General features: G+C 37.2%; 4 protein-coding genes across 6 annotated transcripts; 2 read left to right on the top strand and 2 right to left on the bottom strand.

Annotated features, from left to right (window-relative positions):
• Positions 1 to 1776: 1776 nt before the first annotated feature.
• Positions 1777 to 5771, bottom strand: LOC111792503 (rho GDP-dissociation inhibitor 1-like). Of its 3 annotated transcripts, XM_023674016.1 has the most exons (7): positions 5683 to 5771; positions 5042 to 5283; positions 4876 to 4942; positions 4558 to 4776; positions 4333 to 4457; positions 3611 to 3682; positions 2000 to 2077 (listed from the first exon to the last, which is right to left on the bottom strand). In XM_023674016.1, exons 2-6 carry the CDS (start codon positions 5270 to 5272, stop codon positions 3653 to 3655), a joined length of 672 nt encoding a protein of 223 aa, XP_023529784.1. In that variant the 5' UTR covers positions 5273 to 5283; positions 5683 to 5771; the 3' UTR covers positions 2000 to 2077; positions 3611 to 3652. The 3 variants fall into 3 exon arrangements, with proteins under 3 accessions (XP_023529782.1, XP_023529783.1, XP_023529784.1); XM_023674014.1 differs by lacking the exon at positions 3611 to 3682 and having other exon boundaries at positions 1777 to 2077; XM_023674015.1 differs by lacking the exons at positions 3611 to 3682; positions 5683 to 5771 and adding an exon at positions 5506 to 5674 and having other exon boundaries at positions 1777 to 2077.
• Positions 5772 to 8268: 2497 nt separating this feature from the next.
• LOC111792536 (neurofilament medium polypeptide-like) lies at positions 8269 to 8962 on the top strand. Its single transcript, XM_023674053.1, has 2 exons — positions 8269 to 8333; positions 8449 to 8962. Exons 1-2 carry the CDS (start codon positions 8319 to 8321, stop codon positions 8770 to 8772), a joined length of 339 nt encoding a protein of 112 aa, XP_023529821.1. The 5' UTR covers positions 8269 to 8318; the 3' UTR covers positions 8773 to 8962.
• Positions 8963 to 12398: 3436 nt separating this feature from the next.
• LOC111792917 lies at positions 12399 to 14992 on the top strand. Its single transcript, XM_023674543.1, has 2 exons — positions 12399 to 12689; positions 14936 to 14992. The coding sequence occupies exons 1-2, from the start codon at positions 12399 to 12401 to the stop codon at positions 14990 to 14992; spliced, it is 348 nt and encodes a 115-aa protein (XP_023530311.1).
• Positions 14993 to 16079: 1087 nt separating this feature from the next.
• On the bottom strand, positions 16080 to 17471 carry LOC111792916 (UDP-glycosyltransferase 79B30-like). The gene has a single exon (XM_023674542.1). The coding sequence runs from the start codon at positions 17466 to 17468 to the stop codon at positions 16080 to 16082; it is 1389 nt and encodes a 462-aa protein (XP_023530310.1). The 5' UTR covers positions 17469 to 17471.
• Between the last annotated feature and the right edge of the window lie 1287 nt (positions 17472 to 18758).

The raw sequence follows: 18758 nt of genomic DNA, 5'->3' as shown, positions 1-18758 counted from the left end.
GGGGGGGGGGGGGGGGGGGGAGGATTGTTGAGGATTATTGAGAGTGAGGGGGTTTGAGTTGTTATAAATAGTATCAGAACTAACGGCGGATTGTGAGATCTCATATTCGTTGGAAAGGAAAACGAAACATTTCTTATAAGAGTGTAAAAACCTCTCCCTACAAGACGTGTTTCTTATAAGAGTGTAAAAACCTCTCCCTACAAGACGTGTTTTAAAGCGTGGATTAACAGTAGGTTTGGACTGTTATAAATGATATCAAAACATGACATAGGGCAGTGTGTCAATGAGGACACTGACCCCTAAAGAAAAGGATTGTGAGCGGTGAGGACACTGACCCCTAAAGAAATTGTGAGCGGGGATGTAGATGCATTTTAAAATTTGAGGGTATAAATTGATTTTTTAGTTTAAAAGAGTAAATTGATGTTTTAGTGATATAAATAATTAAATATTAAAAAGAGTACATTGGGAATTGGGGGTCAATTATTATTATTTTAAAGAGAAATGAATAAATAATTTTTTTTATAAAAAAATGTGGTGGCAATGTCAAAACCAAAGAGATTTGCTGGTTTTGAGCTGACAAAATTAATGCAAAATTTAATCTCATTTATGTCACTAATTTTCTGTCAATTTTATTTTATTATTTTTCTTTATGACAAAATATTGTAAAATATAACAATTTTAAAACTTTAAGAAAAGAAAAACACCCACCAACAATTTAATATTTCTTTTTCCCATACAATTGTATCTCAAATATTGACTTTTTATTTATTTATTTTTTAAGCGATTCTATATCAAATTACCCTATCAACTACTCGCCTAGGATTCAGTTTAGGATTCAGAATTTAGATGCGACACCTTGTGACAAGAATCCAGATTGGATACGAGTCAGATGGGACACCTGTGACAAGAATTCAGATTGGATACCTATCAATCAGATGGGACACCTGTGACAAGAATTCAGATTGGATACCTTTCGTCAGATGGGACACCTGTGACAAGAATTTAGATTGGATACCTGTGTGTCGGGACACCTATGACAAGAATTCAGATTGGATACCTATCAGTCAGATGGGACACCTGTGAGAAGAATTCAGATTGGACACCTGTGTGTCATCTAGGATTCAGTCTAAGACAGATTGGACCTCTGTGTCATCTATGTAGGATTCAGATTGGACACCTGTGTCAAATGGGACACCTGTGTGTCATCTAGGATTCAGTCAAGGATAGATTGGGCACCTGTTAGTCTAAGATTCAGAATTCAGATTAGGCACCTGGGTGTCCCATGTGTCATCTAGGATTCAGTCTAAGACAAATTGGACACCTATTAGTCTAAGATTCAGAATTCAGATTGGTGTTGGTGTCCCAACATTCTTCTGCATCTCCACCAACATGATCACTTTACCTACTTCTCGCTTCTTAAGAGTGAAAACTATTTCCACAAACCAATACAAGTAATTCCAACATATTTTGTCCTCATTAACATGCATCACCGTAAATTTCTTAAGAGGTCACCTAACATAAAATTGTTCAAAGTAAAACACACTTAACTATGAAATTTCGATGATTGAGCCACCAAAAAAAGATGTATATTTTATTGGTCCAGGTAGTAACTTTAGTCTTTCTTAGTCATCTTTTCTTCATAATACTCTCATTCAGATATCATCTCGATTCATTCATGTATTCCTCCTTTACTCGAGTATCACAAAATCTCGATCAGATGGTTAGTCAAATCAAACTTATTTCCACCACGATTCAACAAAAGAAACACAAGGTTTATTAAAAGGCAAGAAACAAAGAATGTTGTTTGTTGCATTCATTCATATTCTCCAAAGTCTGAATACATTGAAAACTTGTAAAAGAACAACCTAGTAATTAACATAATACTTGTTGGCCTTAATTATAATTACATGTAATTTAAAGAGCAATTAATTCACTAAAAATTGGCTGCTTAACAACTCCAGCTCCCACAGCACTGCCTCCTAATACCCCAATCACTCACTTAAGTAGCACCCCACTCCTTTCTGATGTCGAATGTGTAGTTTATTTCCAAGTAACACTTGTTATCATCATCAACAAACTGCAAGCACACTTCACTTCAATTACAAACATACAGTTACGTCCACCAAAAACACATTACATTCTCCCAAAATATTCATATCCGATTCAATTTAGCTTAAGATTTAAGGTTCATGTTACAAATGGTATTAGACCCAGACAGCGGACGATGTGCTAGGAAGGAGGCTAAGCCCAAAAGGAGGTGGGCACAAGGTGGTGTGCCAACAAGGATGCTGGGCCCTGGAAGAGGTAGACACAAGGGGGGTGGATTGGGGGATCTCACATTGGTTGGAAAAGGGAACGGAGTATTAGTGAGGACGTTGGGCCCTGAAAGAGGGTGGATTGTGAGATCCCACGTCGGTTGGGGAGGAAATAGTGAAGACATTGGACCCCGAAAGAGAGTGGATTGTGAGATCCCACATCGATTGGGGAGGAAATAGTGAGGACGTTGGACCCTGAACGAGGGTGGATTGTGAGATGCCACGTCAGTTGGGGAGGAAATAGTGAGGATGTTGGGCCCCGAAAGAGGGTGGATTGTGAGATCCCACATCGGTTGGGGAGGAAATAGTGAGGACGTTGGGCCCTGAACGAGGGTGGATTGTGAGATCCCACATCTGTTGGGGAGAAAATAGTGAGGACGTTGGGCCCTGAACGAGGGTGGATTGTGAGATCCCACATCTGTTGGGGAGGAAATAGTGAGGACGTTGGGCCCTGAACGAGGGTGGATTGTGAGATCCCACATCTGTTGGGGAGAAAATAGTGAGGACGTTGGGCCCTGAACGAGGGTGGATTGTGAGATCCCACATCTGTTGGGGAGAAAATAGTGAGGACGTTGGGCCCTGAACGAGGGTGGATTGTGAGATCCCACATCTGTTGGGGAGAAAATAGTGAGGACGTTGGGCCCTGAACGAGGGTGGATTGTGAGATCCCACATCTGTTGGGGAGAAAATAGTGAGGACGTTGGGCCCTGAACGAGGGTGGATTGTGAGATCCCACATCTGTTGGGGAGAAAATAGTGAGGACGTTGGGCCCCGAAAGAGGGTGGATTGTGAGATCCCACGTCAGTTGGGGAGGAAATAGTGAGGATGTTGGGCCCCGAAAGAGGGTGGATTGTGAGATCCCACATCTGTTGGGGAGAAAATAGTGAGGACGTTGGGCCCTGAACGAGGGTGGATTGTGAGATCCCACATCTGTTGGGGAGAAAATAGTGAGGACGTTGGGCCCCGAAAGAGGGTGGATTGTGAGATCCCACGTCAGTTGGGGAGGAAATAGTGAGGACGTTGGGCCCTAAAAGAGGGTGGATTGTGAGATCCCACATCGGTTGGGGAGGAAATAGTGAGGACGTTCGGCGCCAAAAGAGGGTGGATTGTGAGATCCCACATCGGTTGGGGGAGGAAAACAAAGTATTCTTTATAAAGGTGTGGAAACAGCCCAAAAGAGAAAACCCAAAGAAGAACATCTACGGTCTCACGAGAATGTAAAAGTTGGGTTTGGAGCACGGAAATTAATGTATTTAACCCTTTATCAGAGACCGAAAACCGAAGAAAAAAGTTACCTTCCTTGAAGATGGGGGAAAAACTTTCCTTTTGCTTTGAAGCTATAAATCGTTGAAATCGATTGAATAAATCTGTCATTTGTAACGATTTCAAAGACATCATCACATGACGAAAAGGGTATTCGTCGAAAGGAAACAAGGAAGGTTTGAGAGAAGTAGGTTTGTCAAAAGAACAGTCATGGAAGAAAAGACCTTTATTGGGTGCTGATTTTGACTGAGAAGAGGAGGGAAATTCAGAGCACATTCAAAATAAAGTACACATTTTGTAAAGCAAATATTGTACAGAAGAACATGGCCCATGTCCCTTAGAACATAATGAACAGCACAACAGGACTCCAATAATGGACTCAATGGGCCAACATTGTAGCTATAATTGCAAAGAAGTCAAAAAGGAAACTCAATGAATACACAGTTGCATGCTAACTGGGAAAAGGGCCTGGAAAGCAAGGATTTTGATTACAATCCCGTTCGGATGGAAATCGGGAACCGAATATCGACTTCTAATTCGAGGGCGTAGATAAATATGAACTCATTCGACTATGCAGACAAAGGCAACATCATGTTACTAGCCTATAGCTTGTGCTCTTAAAACCAGATAGTGTCCTATGTATTATCAATGTTTCTTCGAACGATCCCATCGTTCGAGCCATGCTTGAGAAGGTTATGTAAAGTAAAGTAAAGGGCCCTAGGCATTGTTATGTGAATTGCATACACATACTGACCTTAGATCTTGCTGTGTATGATCCACGGGCGAACATACCGGAGGGAGTGGTCTCCTCAGGCATGACATGAGTGTAGGACTCAACCTGGGGACTGAAAGTTCCAAGCATCTCCTTGGAGCTGTCAACTGAAACATACAAGTCACCAAGGTCAGTCATAATCATCGATCGGTAATCGATACTCGTGCTTTTAGAAACGAATAGCGAAAATTAGACACAGATAGATACCTTTGACACCAGTTTTCCAAACAGTGTTGGTGTATTTGAGGCCAGCAACAATGTTGTTAGCCACTTGGAAGGAGAATTTCAGGTTGTAACGACTGCCTTCTTTCAGAGTAAACCATAACCCTTTCGGGTTCCCGTCGTCGGGTATCGGAAGAACCAAGTCTGGTCTCTCTGGAGACACTATTGACAGACTTAAAATCTTCACATCTGGTTCAAGAGTTTCTACAAAACACACACAGAAATGGAACTGATATACAAAACCAAAAGCAAAGATAGCATAGCACAACAAAGCTAGAAGCATTTCAGAACAATTCTAATTACCTCCAGCATTTTCTAAATCCACAGAGCCAAGAAGCTGCTCCTTCCACCTCCTCAAACTCTCATCATCCTGAACTTACACGACACAAAAGAACAGAAACAGAACTTATGAACTGACAAACAGACAGACAATCTTGAATGTCAGAACAAGAACAAGAACAAGAACAACCTTATCTTTCTCGAGCTCTTCTTTCAATGTGCGTTGAGGGCCCAACTCGATTTTGCTTCCTTCATCATCAGTTTCATCCTCCGTTGCATAAAGAGAAGCTTCATTCATTTGGCTACTAATCTTCTCAGCTTCATTCTCATTCCCATGGTTATCCAATGTATCTCCCTCTTCACGGTTCTCATCGAACCCCATGTTCTTGGAATTTGAAGCAGCCTCAACAGCCAAAGACATTAAGGGTAACACTAAGACAAAGAAACAGAACAAAATCGACAAAAACACCCGACAAAATCAGAACATAACGAAGCTCAAATCACTCAACATTTCCATATGAGAAAACCCAGTAAAGAAATTGAAAGAATGAGGCAAAATCTGAAGTGGGTCTCTTTCCTTTCCCGTTTAGATCAACGGGGAGTAAACAAAATACAAAACCCAGAAAGGAAAAAGTGAAACACAATCACAAAAACCTTAAACAGAGAGGAAAATAGGCAATGGGGTTTGAATTTAGCTCTGGTTTTCAGAGAAAAAGTCCAGTGGTGATCCGAAATGCTCGAAAGAGACAGAAATCGATTGTGGGGTTTGAAAAATTCATATGGGAATTAGCGCAGAGAATTGCGGGGCATTTTTTTGAACTGAAAGCGTACCGATTTTCCCACTTTCCGCTCAGAATCAAAGTCGCAGAAGCTTCTTCCTCAGTCCCTTCTTTGAAATGGTCAAACAATACAGCTTAAACACAACAAAATTAAGTTTCAAATGAATGATTAGTTTAATTAAAGTGTTTTGAAATTTGAACCATAGTTGATTATGGGGCTGATTCGGCTATCAAGCCCAAAACTTGAACAAGTTAAGAACATAACGTGGGCTTTATGTTTGAATTGGGCAAAACCCAATTCAAACAAAAGCCCGATGAGTGTGAGTAGCCCACTAACAAAAGGATTTATGAAGAAGTTTTGAAGCAAAGTGGATCAAACCGACCGTATGATTGCAGATCCACTAACAAAAGGATGGTCGCCTAAGACATACGAGGAACATGTTGGTGTGAGCATTATTAGTGGATACCTTTGTTGATATTATGATTATGTTATTTGACCATTTGAGCTCATTTATTTATTATTTCTTAGTTTGTTTTATTACTCGTGTTTCTCGTGACTGTAACATACATAAATTAAATTAAACTTTATCTTTTACGGAGACACTTATTCAAACTGTCATGATATTTATCAATTTTTTGGCTTGACATTTGTTATATTTGAGTAAATGAATGATATATAAGAGCGATTTTAAGGATAGAATGACTAAGAAAAACTTAAAAGTAATGAAAGGTACTGCCTATATCAACAAGATGAACCTTTCTTTTTGGTGGCTCAATCGTAGAACTTCATAGTTAAGTCTGCTTTTGTTGGAGTAATTCTGTGTTGGGTAATTTCTTGAAAATTTTCGAAAAGTTCATGTGAATGAGGATAAAAAATGCTGGAAGAACTCGTGTTGAACATGAATATGTTGAAGTGGAAGCAAGAACATGACTATACGTATGATGTATACACAAACATTATGTGATGTCCCACGTTGGTTGGGGAGGAGAACAAACCAACATTTATTAGGGTGTGGAAACCTTCCCCTAGTAGACGCGTTTTAAAGCCTTGAGGGATAGCCCGAAAGGGAAAGCCTAAAGATAACAATATCTGCTAGCGGCGGATCTAGGCCGTTACACATTATCTTCTCTAACCTAGTCAAATCAAGTATGACTGGTTCCGAGGTTGCTTGATTTTCTTGGTTTAGTATCATAAAAGGGAATAAGAGCAATCATGAGAATAAAATGACTAAGAAAAACTTAAAAGAAATGAAAGTTACTACCTATACGAGCAAGGTGCACATTTCTTTTGGTAGCTCATTCACGGGAACTCCAAGGTTAAGCGTGTTTTTCTTGAAGCAATTCTATGTTGGGTGATCTTTGAGAAATTTTTCTTAGGTGCACGTAAACGAGGACAAAACATGTTAGAAAAAAACATGTTGGAAAGACTCGTGCTGGTCTGTAGAATGACCATGTTGCAAGGGAATGTCGGGACTATCCAGTATCAAATACGAATTCCGAATCATCATTCAAATTATGGACATGGAGGGCACGAAACCTTCCCTAAGAGACATACTCATGGGAATCCACAATAATGTTAATTAATTATTTATTATTTTAAATATATTTTATTTTATGCTCTATTTTCCCAATTTTTTAAAAAATAATTGGTTGAAAATGTCTAAATTTATTATATTTCAAAACCCCAATAATTATAATTCCTTTATTTAAATTAAAAAAAAAAAAAATCAAAGGCCATATCCATTATTTCAATTTTATATGATTTTTTATTTTATTTTTTATTTTCAACTCCAAAAAGCCAACTTTATTAAGTTGACAAGAATGATAAAATTAATAATAATGATAATAAGTTATTATAAACTTAATATTTCAACATTATATTAATTGATTGATTAATTAAATATTAATAGAATAAATTATATGAACAAGCTAGCCTAGTCATGGATGGATCATCACATTAAATTAGTAGCCTCTTCAAAACCTTATATTATACATCAATAATTAAATAATTTTCTTGAATATTATAAAATTAAAATTAAATAAAATTAAAAACTCGAACAAGAAATTCATCATTGATCGTGTCTAAAGCCCGACAGCACAAAGCACGGTGCTTTGGCACACATTGCCAAAGAAAAAGATATTACTTGGGTCGCCACTGACACAAATGACGTATGGTAGAAAATAGGGTTGGAGAAAGTTTTGGAAAACGCTCTGAAAGCAATTTGAGAAACAAATTTTATAAGCTAGCAAACCGAGAGGTCCCAAAGCATCCCTTATAAGGGTGTGGAAACCTCTCCCTAATAAACACGTTATAAAACTGTGAGGCTGATAACGATACGTAACGCGTCAAAACATGCTGTTACAAATGGTATCAGAGCCAGACAATGGTCGGTGGACATTGGGCTCACAAAGAGGGTGGATGGTGAGATCCCAAATTAATTGGCGAAGAAAACGAAACATTACTTATAAGAGTGTGAAAACTTATCCCTAGTTATCACGGTTTAAAGTCGTGAAATTGATGGCAATACGTAACCTACCGAACGTTTTTTGTTCATAAAAAAAGTTATTATTTTATAAATAAACTCGAGTTGGATGTTTCTATATAAACCAACTCGCAGCTCCATAAAATCTCACATACATTTTCAGTCTTCTTTGCGACACCCTCCTTTCTTCAAAACAAGCATTTCCATGGCCGCCGTTGAGGTACAATATCAATAATATATATATATGTATATGTATGTATATATGTATATGTATATATATGTATGTATATGTATGTAGGTAAATGTTTTGTTAATACTCTTTGGTTAACTTGCAGCCTGTACCTCCGACCACAGCTCTCCCAGAAGAAACGGCCGTAGTTAACGAGGAAGCGGCGGCACCGGAAGAGAAGGCGGAGGAAGAAGAGAGTGTTGAAGTTGAAGTAGCTGCCAAGGAGGAGGAGGAGGAGGAGGAGGTTGTGATCCTGTCGGATGAGGAGGGGGCGGCGGAGGAGTTAGAATCATTATCAATTGCGGAGGTTGCCAAAGAAGAAAACGACGGTTCGGACGAGTCATCGGCACCGGAAGCGGAAGCTCCGGTAGAAGAGGAGGGCAAGGAAGAAGATGAGAAGAAGGAAGTGTCGGAGGAGAAGACAGAGTGAAAGAAATGGAAAATATGGTATATTATGTGTGGGATTTTTATGATTTGGAAGCCACGTGGAACCTCTTCATACGTGGCATCTTGCCACGTGGCAATAAAAGTGTTGGCTTTGTTTGGTTGCATGTTATGTATGATATTGGTGTGAGATTGTATTGTTGTCTATGTTCTTAAACAAACATCGATTATTATCTTAAACGTTGTATCGTATGATTTAGTTTCTTACGTGTTTCGGTTTTGGGATATATTCAAAAACCCTAATTAGATAAAATTTTATTATGTTCGAGATTTAAACGATTTAAAGTATTCATAGAGAAACACAATTACGTTTACGCTCGTGGCATAGCTAGCCAAGTAACTCGAGTAGAAAGTTAATATGTTGGAGTACGTACGTTGTTTCTTTTGGAACTCATTATGGCTCATCATTAGCACATTGCCCTTCAAGTGTAAGACATCCAAACCAACTCTTAAATAGAATGGTCGTTTCACGATAGCGGATCAAACGTAACTATCAAACAAATATAATTTGATCATTGATCATTTTATAATGGTCTTCACTCTTAGAAGTGAGGAGTAAGTAATGTAACCATGTCATAGAGAATGTCGGAGTCATCAGGTACCAAATTCAGATTCATAATCTTAATTCGAATCCAGGACATGGAGTGTTACGAATGATATTAGAGCAGTACCTCTCCTAGTAAGATATGGGTCGAGGACGAATCATGCCGAAAACTAATGAGCATGTGACACCGAGTAAAGGACGGGTACATGAATGAATTGCGACTATATCCGAATGAGAGCAACTATTACGAATAGAATGACTAGGAAATGTCTAAAAGAATTGAAAGTCACTATTTATACGAATAAATAAGACAATTTATAAATGGGATGTAGGAAAATGTTAGAGTCATCAGGTGTCGAATCTAGATTCAGAATGTTAGGCATGAGTCGTTGTCGTTTGAGTGTAAGAATATGTCGTTTAAAATAAAAATATTATCAAAGGAACATGAATAAATGAAGAAAAAAGATAAATAAATAATAAAAATAAAGAAAAGTTATATTAAATTTGGGACCAAACATGTTCTATTGTTCCTATTCATACAAATAAGACAATTTTACACCTTTCTAAATGTCAAGCACTAAGAATATATTGTTTTTTTTTTTTTAATCATGAAAAATATGTCTATTTCCCTTTATTTATATATGAAAAAGTCCCTTTATACATATCTTATAAAAGTTTATAAAAGTTTGAATATTTTTAATTATAATTTTGTGACGAGTTAAAATTAATTTAGGTTGATTTTCGTATCAAATGATGGTAAAGAAAACCAATACCTTGGAAGATCAGATAGAACATCGAGCTGTTATGAAACAAGTTCTTTGGAATACGATAACTATAGAAAGAGTTAATCTTTACACACATAATAGTGATAGCCACGTTATTGACGATTCTATAATAAATAGTTGCACCTCAACTTAGCAAAACACTTCTAAGTTGATATTAAGTTAAGATCGTAATGGCTTAGTTGGTACTTATCCATCCCAAAAGACGTAGATGGTGGAAATACAGCTAAAGAAGACATAGGAGAGCGAACAATGTTTCAAAATTTTTTATTACAAACATTTCTAGAAATATCATCTTTGCACGTTCTGAAATGAAAAAAAATGTTTCTTTTCTCAATGATATCAGTCAGATGAACACGACTCTCCACAATGGTATCCACTTTGAGCATAAACCCATGATTAAAAAACCACAATTGAGATAGTATTCTTTGATTGTAAACACATGATCATTTCCTAAATTAGTCGACGTGGAACTTTCATTATCCAACAATATCATCTCTACAAATCCACTCTCCCGTCTTTCAGTTTTCACATCGAGAATTCTTTGCAAACGAAATTATGCTAATATGGCAGCTTCCTTCCTAAACAGAGAAGAAAAAGTTATTCCTTATTGGTTTACCCTTGTATCAGGCGTTGGTATGACCTATACATGATCGGGCCATACCGATTTAAGTAGGAGGGAATCCAATAAAATTGTCTTGTTTCATGTAGTTAGAGTATGACAGGTGAAGCATAAGAATGACGACTCGATGTTGACATGACCTAATTACTTGTGGCTTCTCATTGGCTCACCCGTGTATCAAGTCTTGGTACGACCTATACAACATGACGACTCGAGTCCCTCAAGTCCCCTCATTATATTTATATTCTAAATTAAAGCGGAAAAAGAGCGGGGGAATATTTAAATGATAAAAATAGTGGCATACCACTCCAAGCCAATGCCATAAGAAAATTAATAGCAATTATTGAAATACTTTTTCATAGTCTATATTAAATTATAATGTGTCGGTAGGTTTAATAGCTTAATCCCATATTACAACATTAACAAGTAAAATAACGTTGACCTTAATCTAACTTTTTATTTTGTTTAATAATTCTCATACGTTTGGGGAACGAAATATCCTTTATAAGGGTGCCTTGTGTTATTAGACTCAAACCGTGAGGCTAACGATGATACGTAACGGGCTAAAGTGGACAATATCTACTAACGATGGACTTGAGCTGTTACAAATGGTACTAAAGCTAGACTTGGACAGAGTTATACACTAAGCGATGTGCCAACGAAGACGTTAGACTCCAAAAAAGGTGGATTGTAGGGGTCGTGAGAGGAAAAAATCTCACTTTTATAAAATGGAAAGAACATAATTAAGTGAAAGTTGAGAGCAATATAAGAAGGTATAGTGGAGTAGCACTCACATTCCCATTTTAATTTTTGTGTTTGTGGTCAAGTCCTTTTCATAAACACTATGCCCTACCCTTCTTTCCACTTTCTTTTGGAATTTTCTTTCAAACTTCAAATTGACCTACCTCACATTGCACGTACAGACATTGTAAGATTCCACATCGGTTGAATAAGAACCTATCAAACACATTTTAAAATCATGAAGCTGACGATACATAACCAGCTAAAACAAACAATATCTACTAGTAAGGGTCTCAAATTGTTACAGTTGGTATTAGAGCTAGGCATACGCTGGCCCTCAATGAGAGTGAATTGTGAGATCCTACATCGGTTGGAGAGAGAAACGAAACATTTCTTATAAAAAGTGTGAAAATCTCTCTCTAGTAAACGCGTTTTAGAACTATAGGGCAGACAACGATATGTGGTGCGAAAAAGACATCGTGACGAATGCAGGAGAAGTCATGGGGAGATGGATCGCATCGGAACTCGATAAGAACGCATCGATGACAAAAGGGTTATTAAATATCTAACCTTTTTATTGATAATTTGATAGATAAGTCAAATACATGAAAATTGAGCCCTACCCTAAACTATGATTGATACTTAATAGATAGGTCAAACCTAGCTAGGATAAGAACTACTCATAACTTCATCTCTACAACAATATTTTTAAAAACTCCGAAAAATAGTTTGGTTTCGTGAATAATTAGGTAAGGTTGTCGATGTTGGATTGGAAATGAATGGACCCCAAAACCACCAATTACAAGATGAACACCTCCCATTATTAAACTCCCATCTCCATACCTTTCTTCTCCAAATTCCACTTCTCTTTCTCTCTCCTCGCCCTCTAAAAACCAAAAAAAAAAACAAATTTCAACCATCAGATGTGGCGGTTGGCGGCGGCAGTGAGAAGTAAACTCCACAACATAAGGAAGAGGAGCCCACGAGTGGCTGATGAAAGCATGTTCAGCGGCGGTGGAGTTGACGGCGGCGGAAGGGTGGTCGACGGTGGCGACCGTAGAGAGAGAAATTCACATGGGGTTTCGATAATTTACAATGTTCTTCGAACCCCATTTTCGTTTCTTTCTTGCTTCTCTCACCCACATGTTAATGGCGTCGACGGGATGTGGGTCTCCGGCGAGTTCGCCAGAATCTCTGAAGTGAATCATCTTATGGTAAGTGATAGCATGAGATATGCTATCTTAATGTAAATGGGTTTGTGTGGATATTTGTTATAGAGCCATTGGGACTTAGTTTGGATCCTTTTAGTATTACAATTGTTGGGTCGGAATTCAAATCTTGAATCGTTATGTTTCGATTCGTGTTTGAATTCGAGTTAGGTTTCAAATATGTACGTATAAAACAATGTATTACTTCACAAATTACAAAATTTTTCAATCATCACATTTGTCATCTTTTAATTACGTATTTCAGACACTCAGTTCAGTCTTTCTCGACCAAATTAAGCATTTGGGGATTATGGGTAAGTTCGAATGGGATTTGATGGGTGGATTGTGAGAAGTAGAGATCTGTATCGGATTGGAAGGTCACCTCTGATTCTATTCAGATATCCAATCTCGCTATTGAGACGCTCGGTTGACTCGTTTGAGGGCGACGTAATGGAAGTTGTGAGGGTTGTAGGGTTGTGTCCATAATAATGATGTGGGAAGAAAAGAAAATAAAGAGAGAGGGCAACATCCTCCAACTTTGGTTTATAATGGGAGCCAATGTGGTGTTGAGTGGGCGGTGGAATGGTGGTGGCTATCCATTTCATTTGCTTTTCTCAATTGAATTTGATCATTATTATTCTCTCAACTTCTCAATGTGTTCTTCACTATGCATGATGTGAAGAGGATTCCTTTTCATTTTATGGGTCTAAATCATTATTTTATGCCCCACCATACAAGTGTTTTTGTTTATTCAACCAAACCCTTTTTTGGTTCATACTAAATCTAGAGATTTCATAAGGACTAGTTCGATTAAAAAACGACCCACGAGTTATTAGTACCTTATTTCTAGCTTCTTTCACCTTTTAATTTGTGACGTTCGAGTAAACAAGGAATACATGAATAAACAAGACCAGATACGAACGAGAGCGATCTTGAGAATATGATACTCACTGCTCACATATATTGTCCTCTTTCAACTTGTAAGATTTTTAAAATGCATCTTCTAAGGAGAGATTTCCACACCCATATAAAGAATGTTTCGTTCCCCTCTTCAACCAATATAGGATCACGCATAAGTGAAGATAAAATAAATGAAAACGATTTTATTGATCTGTGAGGACAGTGTTCACTCGTGGAAGTAAATAGGAGTTGGTATTTAAAAAATGATGTTAAAAAGGCAAACTTTATGCTTCCTTTTTTTAAAAAAGTTATTTTTTTAAAAAAAATTTAATTAATATAAATATCAGTGTTTTTTTAATAAAAAAATCATTGATTGTCGTGATATGAATTAGTGATTTACTTAATTTATAATTTCAAATGGGATTTATATTATTTAAAGTGGCTTTGCAAATGGGCATTTTATTTTATTTGCCTATTGCAATTTAATACTAAAATATGCAATTATTATTTTCTTGTCTTTTCTTTCTTTATTTCTTAGCAATGGAACATTTGGAGATAAAGATGGAAGGGATGAGTAGAACAAATCAATGATGAAGGACAAAACAAGGTTTAAGGTTTAAGGTTAAACCGACCCGAGTTCTATTAACATGTTTTGTCTTCATTTGTACAGATCTTTAAAAAAATTTCATGAGGTCGCTAATATAAAATTACTCTGAACAAAACATGCTTAATCATGGAGCTCTTATGATTAAGCCACTAAAAAGAAAGAAGTATATTTTTTGGTATAGATATTGACTTTCAATTCTTTTAAATCTTTTTTAGTTATCCTATCTTCCGGATCCCTCTCATTCAGATGCTTCTCAGTTAGTCGGGTGTCACATACCTACTAGCTTCTGCGTTGGTTCGTCCCTGAACCATATCTTATTAGGAAAGTTATTGCTCGGATGCAATTTGTAATGATCCATGCTTAGGATTCAAAATCTAGATTCGGCATCTAATGACCTCAACATTCTCCTGCATTACCTTTGACATTGTCGCAATACTCACTCTTCACTTCTAAGACTGGAGATTATCCCCACAAACCAATCACCCAATATAGAATTACTCCAAGCAAAATACGCTAAATCATGGAGTTCTTATGATTGAGCTACCGAAAAGAATGGTGCACATCTTTTTTTTTGTTAGTTTTAGATGTAATACTTTGGTTCAAGTCTCAAAAATACCCTTGACACCCGCTCGTTTTGAATGGAAATACTTTGCTTCAAAAATACCCTTAAATTTGAAATTGGAAACAGTCTATCAACACATACACATTATAGATTATCTTCAGACTATGTTATATTTTTTTCCAGGTCATTCTGAGGATGTATATCACAGGACATATGGTCGGGCAGGACAGCTTTTCTTAAGACCGGAATGCTACCCCCGCTCGAACTCAAGAACGATTTCCTACGTTATTTTGAAAACACTTTCAAATACTAGGGGTTTCCTATGATATTTTTATTAATTTAAATTTTAATCAATAAATTCAAGCCAAACACACTAGGAATAAAGTAAATATTTTTATGGTGGAAAAAGTAGTCTTTTTACTAAATTAAAAAAATTATTGAAAAAAAAAGTGGTTTAAAAATCTTATCTCTTGCTTAAGGAATACGATTTGGAAGTAAGTGGTGGGCTTCAATTCCAACCACATAAATTTTCAAGCTTTTAGAAACATTTAAAAGCTTGAAAATGACATATTAGAAGGGAATAAAGTATGTGATCAAGGGATGGTGAGGGACACAAATTGTCTTGTTTACCACTAGCTCGTGCTAGATGAAGAACACAATTTGAAAAAAAATTATTTTATGTTTTGATACAAAAATTTGTCTAGAATTTATAACTCTAAGTTTCGAATTTAGTGCACCTGTGTTTGACACAAACGTTCAGATATATGTGTCATTGAATAGATCAAAGACTTAAATAAACGTTTAAGGATCTATTCAGCACAAAATTGAAAGAATTAGGCATTTTGTTGGCCATCAAAACCTCCTCCACCTAGGGTTTCCCACCTGTAATGCTCCTTAGGGTTTTTGTAAGACCTAGATCGTAATTCAATAGGGATTTTGTAAGACCCAGATCGTAATTCAATAGGGATTTTATAAGACCCAGATCGTAATTCAATAGGGTTTTTGTAAGACCCAAATCGTAATTCAATAGGGTTTTTGTAAGACCCAAATCGTAATTCAATAGGGTTTTTGTAAGACCTAGATCGAATAGGCGCACAGTTACTATTAGGGACCATTAGGGACAGTTACACAAGAAAGGGAGGTATTTCACAATTTATAGAAGCTAAAAAACAATTAAGTGATAATTTTGGTGTATTCAATCATGTTACCCATGCGCATCAAAACACTAGATCGAGAAAACTTCAGTAGGACTCGAGCACCTCCGAACCAAGCCATGCATAGTCGTTCGTTCGTTCTCGACGGATCATGAAGATAAAAGGTATGGTTTCTACTTGTTTGCCACAAAATCACAAAGACTCTTGCTAAAATTATCCATATAAGATTGTTCCAAATCTTTTGTCAACAAAAGATCCCTTATTTTATCATGATTTTTTCTAACTTCTTTTCCAATTTCATTGTCTTCCTCCATCACAATCCTCACAGCTTTACACACACTTTCCTTTGTAAACAATCCATCCTCTTCCCTTTTCTCCACTTCCACTCCAACTCTAAGATTGTTCCCCATCATCCTCGCATTGATAATTTGATCACCAACTTGAGGCAACAACACCAATTGACACTTATTCACCAATGCCTCCTTCAAAGAATTGGATCCACAATGACTAACAAAGCATCCCACCGATGGATGCTCCAAAATCCTCTCTTGTTGAACCCACCCGCCATGAACCACACCTCGCCCTCCAATTCTCTCCACGAACTCTTTTGGCAATGCATCTTCGATCGAGTCCACCCCGAACGGTGGCTTGAGTGCTGCAAGGAATGGCATGTTTGAAAGCTCAAACCCCAACAAAAGTTCTTGAAATTGCTCAATTTTTAACGTACACTCACTCCCAAAAGCACAATATATCACTGAGCCCTTGGTAAACCCTAAGAGCCAGCTTGCCCATTTCTCCTCTAGAGGTGTTGTTAATGGCTCAGGTATGACTGACCCAGATAGAAAAATAGGTTTTTTGAACTCAATTTGAAGATAATTTACAAAATCTCCTTCAATTTCATGACATGTTCTAAACCCTATTGCATCACATTCACTAAAACTAATGAATTGACGATCATAGAAAAGAACATCACTTCCAAATTTCCACTTCCTTCTTGATGCAAAAACTTTAGCCTCATGAGCATGGAGCTTAATGTTGGAGCTAGGGTATCCAAGAGGAGGGTTCATGAGATCTTCCTCGGTTAACTCGTTTTTAGAGAATTGCCTTGATGGGGCTAGAGTATAAGCAATCATGGCGGCACTTGTGACACAATAATGAATTGATTTGATACCCAATTGGCGAGCCAATTGTGGCAACCAATGAGTGAAATCAAAGAAGATGAGATGAGGCTTTAAGTCTTCAAGGAGGAGGTTGATTTGAGATTGAGTGAGATCCATGGCAGTCATGATGAGGGTGTGGAGAGGGTAAGGGACATCCGAAGTGGTCTCGGCGCCATGGGGAAGGCCTTCAACATGAGGAACAGTGATGGGGATGAAGGCAATGAGATTAGGAAATTGATTTAAGGGCTGCAATTTGGGAAGCGTTTTGGTGGGGATGAAGAAGGATATTTTGTGGCCTTTTTTGGCTAACTTGTTTGAGAGATGGAGAAATGGAGTGAGATGGCCAAGGGCAAACCAAGGGTACATAGCGAAATGGAGGGAGGTGGTAGCAGCTGCAGCCATTGTTGATATCAAATTCTACAATACGAGGGTTTTTGATATCAAATTCTACAATACCAGGGTTTTTGATATCAAATTCATGCAACTTCTTCACAAAAATGAAATAAGGTTAAGTAATCTCATCATTTGAATTGTTCTTCCATCATTCTATTTCAAGAGATAACCAACCACAAAATTTAATGGAAATCCACACCAACTTGAAATCACTCCACAATCTTAGGAAACAAAAACCAACAAATTCTTTGGCTACAACCCTTTTTAAATAATCATTCATTGATTACCATTTTGATTTTTGTTGATTCATTTGGGCATTTTTTAACAATGAAATGAATGTGGGGTGGGGTTATTAAGAGAAGAACCGGTTGGTAATGTAGCCATGTCGGGGAATGTCGAGGGAATCAGTTGTCGAATCCAGATTCCAAATCTTGGTCCAAATCTTTAACATAGGGCACCATAGGCCATTTCCAAAAAGCTTCGTTCCCATTTTTATTTCTTAGATATTATTCTAAACATGAAAATCAAAAGATTTAATTATTTAATAACGGTCGAGTTGAAAATTTTTATGATCCAACTATCCAACTTACTGAGTTAGGTCTAGAAAAATATCTCAACTCGACCCAGCTCAACTCATGAACAACATATATATGTTAGGACTTGAAAACACTAAACAGAGCATCATCAATCGAGACCAAGTTTTGTTTTTTTTTTTTTTTTTGTCGTTTTTTGTCCTTACTTACCATGCATTTTGGCCCGTTTGTCCGGTATAGTAACCTCCTAGAACATTTAGCTTCTTTTGATATTTAATTTTTCTTAAATTATCGACATTTTTTCTAAAATTAAAATTGGTCGAGATGAATAGGTAGATAATTTGATATGAAATGTAAATTCCTAGAATACATATTAATATTTGTCACTTAATTTTCTAATCTAAAAATTGCAACTGAAATTACACAAGTGACGAAAAAGATAGATTTAAGAACATGACTGACTGGATTAGTCCCTCTAATGTAAATTCTTCTTTCACAATGATGCGGATCATAGAGAGTATTATGAGAGTATATGGTAAAAAAAAACTTATTAAGTCTAACCTTATTCTGACTAGGGGCTCGCACCGTCCGAAATCTGGCTCTGATAACATTAGTAATAGTCCAAGTTCGGGCTCCAAGTCTAGCCCTACTCCGACTAGGGCCTCGCACCGTCCGAAACAAGGTCAAACCCACCGCTAACAGATATTGTCCGTTTATTTTACTTTTATTGAATAATAAAAAATGAAGATTTTAATAAAGAGCGGAG

Source organism: Cucurbita pepo, chromosome LG04 (genome assembly GCF_002806865.2).
Source record: "Cucurbita pepo subsp. pepo cultivar mu-cu-16 chromosome LG04, ASM280686v2, whole genome shotgun sequence".
NCBI lineage: Eukaryota > Viridiplantae > Streptophyta > Magnoliopsida > Cucurbitales > Cucurbitaceae > Cucurbita > Cucurbita pepo.
The sequence above is the reverse complement of the archived record's forward strand: the minus strand, read 5'-3'. Positions and strand labels throughout refer to the sequence as shown.

Coding starts and splice junctions, on each gene's coding strand:
- LOC111792503 (XM_023674014.1), bottom strand. CDS start 5,272: ATGTCTTTGGCTGTTGAGGCTGCTTCAAATTCCAAGAACATGGGGTTC. Junction 4,943..5,041: donor AAGAGCTCGAGAAAGATAAG/GTTGTTCTTGTT, acceptor GTGTAAGTTCAG/GATGATGAGAGTTTGAGGAG. Junction 4,458..4,557: donor TTGGAAAACTGGTGTCAAAG/GTATCTATCTGT, acceptor TGTATGTTTCAG/TTGACAGCTCCAAGGAGATG.
- LOC111792917 (XM_023674543.1), top strand. CDS start 12,399: ATGTGGCGGTTGGCGGCGGCAGTGAGAAGTAAACTCCACAACATAAGG. Junction 12,690..14,935: donor CTGAAGTGAATCATCTTATG/GTAAGTGATAGC, acceptor ATTTTTTTCCAG/GTCATTCTGAGGATGTATAT.
- LOC111792916 (XM_023674542.1), bottom strand. CDS start 17,468: ATGGCTGCAGCTGCTACCACCTCCCTCCATTTCGCTATGTACCCTTGG.